The 9,539-nt window shown below is 42.7% G+C and overlaps 1 protein-coding gene across 1 annotated transcript in view; it reads right to left on the bottom strand.

Moving 5' to 3' along the window:
- The window catches only part of LOC116400541 (sorting nexin-19-like), a 12,186-nt gene extending 3,690 nt beyond the window's left edge, over positions 1–8,496 (bottom strand). Inside the window, exons 1-2 of the mRNA XM_031878432.1 lie at positions 3,791–8,496; positions 2,759–2,846 (exon numbers count right to left, since the gene is read on the bottom strand). Of these exons, the coding sequence (XP_031734292.1) occupies positions 2,759–2,846; positions 3,791–3,926 (224 nt within the window). The 5' untranslated portion in view covers positions 3,927–8,496. The remainder of the gene's footprint in view (positions 1–2,758; positions 2,847–3,790) is intronic.
- Positions 8,497–9,539: the final 1,043 nt, after the last annotated feature.

The raw sequence follows: 9,539 nt of genomic DNA, 5'->3' as shown, positions 1-9,539 counted from the left end.
TTAGCAGCACCGCTAACGGCTAACCAACAGGAGGAGAGCTAGTAACGTTAGCAGCACCGCTGACGGCTAACCAACAGGAGGAGAGCTAGTAACGTTAGCAGCACCGGTAACGGCTAACCAATGGAGGTTACATTATGATGCCTTCAGGCTCTGCTCAGTGAACATGAGTACTAGCTGAAGGTACATTATAACGTTATCATGATGTGTTCACATGTCATCTGTAAAATGTGGTTTTTGTGATAAACTAGAATAAATCCAGTAGATTGAAGGAGATGTTTTCACATGAATATAAAACAGATATTAGAGATGAATTATGAGCTGTTTAACTTCATAACACGAGCTCTAAGAACATCGTTATACTTCATTAAAATAATGACAATAAAAATATAATCTTTTATTTCCTAATCATTTGAATTGTGTGTTTTATGAAGAAAAACAACATTATAAATTACTAAAACAAAGTAAAAGTATAACATTTCAAGCTTTTGATGGTTTACTGACTTCAGAAAAAAAAAGAAATGTTTTTTGTGACGGCGGCAAAATAATAAATATTCTGGATCCTTGTAGACCAGCTGCTGTAATCAAACAACAAAAGGATCTGTATCTGATAATATGGATCAATGATCGGTGGAGAAGAAGAGTGATCTGCGGATCTCTAAAAGTTATACTTGCTCCTTTCTTTATTTAGTTGCACCTCTACTCGTGACTTCAGGTGAATGAGGCCGGGTGAGGACATGAGAACACAGCTGGTGTGCTTTGGATATCCAGGACAGGACTTCCTCTTCCACACGCCGCACAACTGAACTATTAAACTCTAACTCACTGGACATCATTCTTTAAGGCTCATATTCACAGTCAATGTCAAGCAAAGATAAAGTAATCAGGTTCAGGAGAACTGAGACCCACTGACAACGAATTAGAAACAACTTCTCGTCTGGCAAAATTCTGTAAACTTTTAATCAAATCCAAAATGTAAATTCTCTAACAAAAGTTAATGTGGAGAAAAGTGAAAGGTTTAGAATTGTTTGGGTTGGTTCAGTGGATCCTGATGTCTGTCTGGGACTCTGTTTGTTTCTACATCTGTGAAACCTTTTCATAGCTCTCCAGCTGTTTACTCAACTGTCTGTTTAGTGATGAAATGTGTTCAAGATTTACGATTTCCAGGTGAGCTTCTCTCCGAGTGAGCACGTCCACTCTCCGGCCACTTCATTAGACACATCTGCTTGTTAACAAAGCCAGCACGTCCAAACAGCAGACCATGTGGCAAGTATACAAAGCGTGCCGGTCAGATCCAAGAGGATCACCAGGTAGTGTTTCAGCATCCGAGTGGACAACGAGCTGTGAGCTGAGTGAACGGCGTGGCGTCATTATTGTTGCTGGTTGTACCGTTTCCAGCAGAAACCTTTGAGCCTCTGAACCCCAAGACCCGCCGGCGGGATTGAAAAGCATGTTTTCTTGAAACATTCACCAAAACTACTCCGTTTATCACGGCCAGAAGCTATAGAAAATGCCATTATCGTCGGTTCTTGAACACATCATGTGTGATGAACACTTCCGTCAGAATAAGCAGCCAAACTGAAGCTTAACATTGTGATATTTCATCAACAACATTTTATTCTACATGTTGTCATTATAAATCTCTCCTCTAATAAAACGTTCACTTTAACCAGATTGTGTAAAAACATTAAGCTGTGAGCTCCTCAGTGAAACTATGAAGTCATGATTAATTCATCTGAGACCAACAGTCATGTGACAACAAGGAGGAGACACTCTGACTGAACTACAGGAAGTGAACACAGAGAGAGAGGAGAGAGGAGAGAGGAGAGGGGAGAGGAGAGAGGAGAGGGGAGAGAGGAGAGGAGAGGGGAGAGAGGAGAGGAGAGGGGAGAGGGGAGAGAGGAGAGAGGGGAGGAGAGAGGAGAGAGGAGAGAGGAGAGGAGAGAGGAGAGAGGGGAGAGAGGAGAGAGGAGAGAGGAGAGAGGGGAGGAGAGAGGAGAGGGGAGAGAGGAGAGAGGAGAGAGGAGAGGGGAGAGAGGAGAGAGGAGAGAGGAGAGGCTGAAGTAGAGGATGTTACAATGTGAATAGTTTACTTTATAGCAGGTAAAGACTCAATTAAAATATTCCAACATTGTTAACACTTTTGGCACCTTGGAAACATGTTGGATATGTAGATTTCAGTGTTTTTTGTAAAAAAGAAAAACACAGTGGAGAAGAGAGGCCGGGTCAGAACGGACACGCTTGTTCAACAGCAGAGGAAGTAACTCTCCAACTGAATTACTGCATACAAAGACTGTGCCAGATGAACAACAGAATGAGGCTGCAGTATCAACAAACTGGAACACTAAAGAGTGGAAATCATCACATGACTCTGCAATTAAATTCTGACCTGATGGTCAGTTTGAGAGAAACATGAATTTGTGAACCAAATAATAAGCCACTAAGGGACAAACGGGACTGCAATGTATGCACTTCCTACTACATTAGTTTTGCAGATATTTGGCCATAAACCAAAGTAATGAACAGACTATAATGTTCACCTGACTATGACGCTCAATGGGAGTTCAGAGGATGTCCAAAGTTCAAGTCAATTAGATATATTTCAGTCTGGACCAAAGTTGTAAACCAACCGACAGACTGTAGAAACTGTAGATCCCATCATGCTTCACACCTTAAGTCTCCTTCCTTTTTCTTTTAACTATATTTGTTAATAGTTTGGAGAATCTTCATCATCGAGTGTATAGTGTGTGTGTGTGTTCACCTGTTAATGGAGGGGTCTTGAAGAGAGTCCAGTGCAGTCTGCCAACAGAGTTTGTACTTGTCTGAGCCCAACAGGTCTGAGATCAGATCTGGAGACACAGAGAATTAAACAATGTGTAACCAGCTGTTTGTCGTGTTTTCCTACCCCTCTGTCATAACTTGAGGCATTCATTTTATTGCTAGAAATATTTACACAAGGCAGGCGGCAACCTCCGGTTCTGAAAAGTGAAGCCAATGCTTCATGTGTTAAACCTGCATTCTCTCTACTCACCACCAGGGGCCGACTCCTCTAGTAGTATAGAAGTCTATGAGAAAATGACCGTTCTCAGGAACGCCCGGTAGACATTTCATAAATTTTGGTACAAACGTCCTCCTGGACTCAATAATGAATTGATTCAAATTTGGTGGTCAAAGGTCACTGTGACCTCACAAAAAAACGTGTCTTAAAGCTGCATTCTCTCTAGTGTCCACCAGGGGGCGACTCCTCTGGTTGTATAGAAGTCTATGAGAAAATGACTCTACTTCTCTCTTGATTTATTACCTCAGTAAACATTGTAAACATGAGTTTATGGTCTGAATCTCTAGTTTCAAGTCTTCTTCAATACAGCATGATGTTCATTTAGTACATTATGGTCCATTTAGAGTCAAACAGACCATAAAGCAGGGGATGCTTTAGGGCGGGGCTTACTGAGATTGACAGGTCTCTACCACGGCATTGTCCGGTCTGGGAGTTCGCAGAACTTCATTATAGCCGTTTTGGTCGCCTAAACATGTCTTATTCTGGGTTAAATTGCACTTCACTCCACCCTCTCGTGCCACGTCTGGTTAAACAACAAGATGGCGCCGTCTAAAATACCGAATTCAAGGCTTCAAAACATCAGTCGCACACAAACCAAAGGGTGACATCACAATGACTACGCCCACTTCTTCTAAAAGTCTATGAAACTAGGGCCCAAGTTTTGAGGCCGATACTGATATTAGACAGAACAAAATCCTATAACAATATATATTGTCTGCGTGTTTGTGCACGTACCTGGTAGGAGTCTCATCAGACAGTGCAAGGCTTGTTGCCGGGTACCGTCCTTCTGCTGCCGGCTGCGTTCCAGTTGAGGTGCTGTCGGCAGAGCTCCTCCTGGCCACACAGACTCTTGGATGACCTGCAGGTACATCACCCAGTACGAAGTGCATGTCAGGTTGGCCACGCCCACATCCAGCCACCTGAAATGTACCAACACACAACAGTGGTTTCAAGTTAGCACAGTTGACATTGTACCGATTGTTGATTTTTAGAAAAAAAAAAAATGGAGGTAAAGACACACACCCATGGAGCTGAGGTGGAGCAAGTTTTAAGATCCTGGGAATTAGCATTACAAACAACCTGACATGTACAGCAGGTGATTAAAACCGCCCAGAGAATCATTGGTACCCATCTACTGAGCATCGGTTATATTGGTGACAAGAGGTGCCTGCGAAGAGATAAAGGGATATTAAAAGCTAAAACCCACCCAGACACAACCTGTTCACTCTGCCGTCTGGAAAGAGATACAGAATTATCAGCTGATGAACCACCAGACTTCAAAACAGCTCCTTTCCTCTGGCTGTGAGACTCCTCAACTCGGCCTCCATTCTCCAAAAATGATTTTTTGTGATTTGTTGTGCAGTAAAATGGGACTGCGATCTAGATATTGTTGTGCAACCCTGTTGTGCAATGACAATAAAATACCCTTGTTACTAACTGGTTCCTGCCTGAGAAGTTGTCCCACATCCCTGTTTCTTTCAGATTTTCAGATTATTTGTGATTTGGATGGACTGAAACAATCTCCCTCTTGAGGCCCGGTCACACCAGCATATTCAAATGTTAAAATAATGCTGGCAAACTCAATTATTTTCAATGGAATCACCACTTTCAAGTGGTTTGGCTGGACCGTTTAACCCACAAATTTGCACCGGTGACCAACAGCAAGCCCTTTTAGGAAAGTGGTGACCTTGATAGGGAAAGAGAGCCGGAGAGTTCAAAATGCAGGAAACTATGATAACTTATTAGCTTTGCTGAACCTGCAGTGGATAGAAAAATTGGAGAGAAACTCTTGGAGCTAATGTGATCGACTTGTGCTAGCCGGGCCAGCTAGTTCACCAACTAGCCCCTCTGAGGAGTCCCTACAACACCAAGCGTTCGGGCCTCCATCAATATTGCATGGATGAGCGAATGTCACCACCGGGTATCTCACGTCAAGGTACAACGACAACCTCCTGACTTTAAGATCCCACACAACAGTCAATGTGTTGTGACCTTGTCATCATGGCTGACCACACCAGTGCCGAATGATCAAGGCTTCAGACCAGCCGAACCCTGCAAAGGTATCTCATGCACCATTGCATTCCCACGGGGATTTGAAAGTGCAGCAGTGGAGTCCTGCCTGGCAGTCTCAAACTGAGCCCATCCCCCCCTCCCCCAAGTCTTCCACATAACTGCTGGGTTTACGGTCTTGTGATGAGTAAACTCAATAGGCTCTGTGTAGCAGGCAGAAGTTGACCCTTTTCACTCTGACCTGACCTTTTTCACGCCAAGATTTACCATCTGAGGGGTGGAAACGCAGCCACACAGGCTGGATGAGGAGGTTATTTAAAGCTCAAAACATCATCTCAATGTAGCTCAAGTATTCAAGCATTTTTCAGGTCTGGAGCGTAAAGCTGTAGGAGATACTATCAATTTGAAAGTAGTCCGTAACGAAGTATATCCACAACTCTAGAAATACTGTACGAGTTTTCCAGGACTAGCAGACCCCAGTACCGTAACACCATGCAGATGGTGTTATGCAACATCGTCCACAACCTCAGAGCCCTGTTAAAAAGAAGCGGGGACCACCCTCTGGGCCTCATGTTCTGCTTCTTTTGCTCACTTCATGTGGCCCCTAATGAAGTTATTTCATTAGCTTGTTCTGGCCCGTTAGCACGCTGCTGGGCTGCACTCAGAGAAGCTATGGATGGACGAGACGTGCCAGCCACAAATTCCTGGGTTCCACTATTATACATGTTTTTAATCCTCTAGTATTTCATAACAGCACAAGAGATGCCAAAAGCCTTAACAGTGGTGGGGAAAGTATTTTTAAATTCCTCAAGTTGCACAACTGCAGAATAACAATATGCTTGGGAGACAGCTCAATTAATTGGGTATTTCATTTTAAAAACGGGCCAAACGTTTTAAACAACTTCAACAAACAGCTGGGGGCCAGAGTTGAGAGCCGTTGCTTTGTCTTATCTGTGACTAGAGCAACTCCATATGCCCTCAGCGTCGTGATTTAAATCTCTGAGTAACGTGCGGTCAAAGGACAGGACTACCTGTTGCCATGTATTTTATCTGGTCACTTTCAGGGTATTTTTGGGGGGGGGGGTCCTTATCTGATGTGAGGGTCCAAGGACAGAAGATGTATGTTGTACAGATTGTAAAGCCCTCTGAGGTGAATTTTGGATTTGTGATATTGGGCCATCCAAATAACATTTAGTTGAATTGGAAAAACAACAACAGAGAAACGGCTAACGCTAGGTAGACAACTCCTTCGTATCGGCCATTTCACATTCCAAATGTGTCCCAGTTTCCCAACGAGGGAATCAGTGCTAATGTTAGCGAGCTGGAGTAACAAACATCTACTGTATTTCCAAAGTGGAAGTACAAACCAGTGCTAATTGGGATTGCTGAAAAAGTAATCTTGAATCAACAATCATAGGCAAAGGAAATAGGACCAAAACAGGTTTTATTCTCTTTTGAAATACGGAAGAACCTAAACTTAAACTTCAGTTCCACTTTAAGGGGATATCTAAGGCCAAAATCTGGGTTTAAAAGATCAAAGGACCAGTTTGTGGGATTTAGTGGCATCTAGTGGCGAGGTTGCCGATTGCACCAATCTCAATAGCCCTTTCCTTAAAAAGCTTTGCAACCTTGAAGAGAACCACGGTGGCCTTTAGGCAACATAAAAACCCAAAAGGCTCTCCTAGAGCCAGTATTTGGTTGTCTGTTCTGGGCTACTGTAGAAACATGGCGGCGCAACATGGCGGACCCCGCCTACTGCTCTCTATCTAGATGTGAAGGGTTTCTTCTAAGCTAACGAAAACACAAGGAATCTTAGTTTCATGCGATTATACACTAATGAAAACAATGTTATGTTCCATTTCTGCCTATAAATTCCCCAAAATCAAACTTTTAAAAAGGGAAACGAAGGTTGTTATTAAAATCAATTCTGCACTACCACAAGCAAACAAAGATAATGCTAGTACGTCGTTAAGTCCCATCCCCAGTAACAACAGTGTATTTTGGTCAAGGCCAGTTAAAGCTCAGCAGGTGGACAATGAAGTTTGTCTCTTCCCCGGCTCATAGCAGTCAGAGACAAGCTCAGTAAATCTCTCTGAGTTATGACTGACTACTGCAAACAGGAATACATGGACACGGAGACCTACAGCCAGTGACAGCCAGACACAATAAAGAGCTGAGACATTATGTGGACTAATTTACAGTTCGTCAGAGAGTCGCTTTAGTGCTATGATTGTAAATCTTCAGAAGGATTAAATCTCCTGATTGTTGCATACGGTTGCAAGAATAAAGTGTTCATCATTCCTTAATCCCCCAAAACCCACCGGCGGGATGGAAAAGCATAATTTCTTTAAATAACTGCCAAAACTACTCCATTTATCACAGCCAGAAGCTGTAAAAACTGTCATAATCATTGGATTTCCATGTATCCGAAGGTCCTTGAACACATCATGTGTGACGAAAGCTTCCATCAGATAAATCTCACCCTGAATAAACCATTTGCTTTAACCAGATGCTATGAAAAACATTACATTCTGAGCTTCTCAGAGCAACTAGGAAGCCAAGATAGAAGAAAGCAAGATGGAGAGCTGGATGTTTCTGACAGCAATGCAACCAGTCACGTCCAATAAGACGCCACTGTGTGTAGAATGGAGAACACAACAGGGCTTACTGTTATTCACTTAACAATAAGGGGTTTCAAGACGTTCTATTGAGAACCCTTTCATTCAAGGAACCATTTCTGGAAAAAATAGTTATTCAAAGACTGTTGAAAGCATGGGTGTTAAAAGATTCTTCCAGCCAAAATAAATCCCAAAACTGCAATTTTGAACCATAATTAGTGACCTGGTAAACTAAAACCTCGGTTAGGGCCGAGAAAGATGGAAAGATCGATGGCATGTAAAAGGGATGCAGGGTTCTTGGTAGAAGCACCTAGATGGGTTCTTGTTTACACCCTTTGGAGGTGAAGAGGTTCTGGACTAAAACCTCCACTGAGAGCTCCGAGTAGAACAGTGGACAAAAACAACAACATGGCAACCGCTGTAATCCAAGATGGTGATAGCGAGATCGCCAAACTTGAGGCTTCATAACATCAGTCCACAAACAAATGAGTGACTACGTTCACTTCTTCTATATATAGTCTATGGATAAGACCCGTTATTTTGGCTTCTAGCGAGAAGCCTCTTTATTTTTAAAAAGGTTCTAGAACCCTATATGGTTCTGGTTAGCACCGTTATTCCTAGAACGAAACAGGTAGAAGTTTCAATCTTAAAGACGGCAGAAGCTAAATTGTCAGAGTACATCAATGAGAGGAAGAACCTCCCTCACAGGTGTCAGAGACAAAACAGTCTCAACTCACTTCATCTGCCTCAGAACTGTAGATCGGAATCAGACGTCCCAGATCGAGTCAGTGGACCTTGAGTTGAGATTGTTTTGTCAGCTGCGGTTTCGTTGGTCGAGGATGAGCTACAAGCTCAAATAAAATGGTGTTTGTCGTTGGATGAACATTGACACACATTAAGGGTCTTAATGTGTGGAGCCTTTGACCTGCAGCAGCACTATGGAGCAGGTTTTTAATGAGTGGGTTTATTTTTGTCTCGTGCATGAGGACGCACACACAAGGGTGATGCAATGAACATTCTTGTCATAGACAGATGGCAGTAACACAAAAAGATATGCAGCAATGTGCCAGCAATGTGCCAGCAATGTACCAGCAATGTGCCAGCAAAGACCGGGAGGAAGAAGACGACTGCACGCTGGTGAACATGGATGCAATAAATGCTGGATTCATTACGTTAAATTAGCAACACTGAAAAACAGTTATTCGTGTTCTTGTAAGGTTTAAAATCAATGACTGAATGAATCAAACATATTTGTAGACAGATAAAGTGCAGTTCGAGAAAACAAAAGATAAAACTAAGAAATTAAAATAAATAACATGAACAATTGCAGACAGATGCATGCGAGACAATAGAATGAAGGGTTAATAACGCAAAGAAAAAACATCATTTAAGAGTGATTTGATGCATAGAAATAGACAAGTTGTATTTCATTTCAACAGTAATGCATGTAGTTACTCTCTCCAGTTGGAGTGAGTGGGCTGTTTGCACTGTGAGTTCTACCGACACGGCAAAAAAAATAAACAAAATCACTCACTGTCCGTAGCCCAGCTGGAAAATGACCTTCCCTAATTGACAATTAAGAGTGGAAAAAGTGACAGAGGAGTCAGTTTGGGTGGCTGCATGAGCAAGAGAGAAGGGAAGAAGCAAGGATTCATGTTTGGGGCGAGTGAGTGACACAATTAATGAGCCGTCTGCTGGCTGCAGACGAGGACGAAGGCCGATGCTGCTCAGACTGCAGCTCGCCGGCCTTGATGCCGCTCATTTAAATGAAAACACGTTGACGGTTAATGAATGTGTGTTGGCTCAGGTTGTGTTAGTGTGTCACTTTAAATTAGATTATGGTTTTAATTTCATAT

The sequence above is a fragment of the Anarrhichthys ocellatus genome, unplaced genomic scaffold (genome assembly GCF_004355925.1).
Source record: "Anarrhichthys ocellatus isolate YVR2014 unplaced genomic scaffold, GSC_Weel_1.0 scaffold178, whole genome shotgun sequence".
Taxonomy (NCBI): Eukaryota; Metazoa; Chordata; class Actinopteri; order Perciformes; family Anarhichadidae; genus Anarrhichthys; species Anarrhichthys ocellatus.
This window is presented reverse-complemented; position numbering and strand designations above follow the sequence as displayed.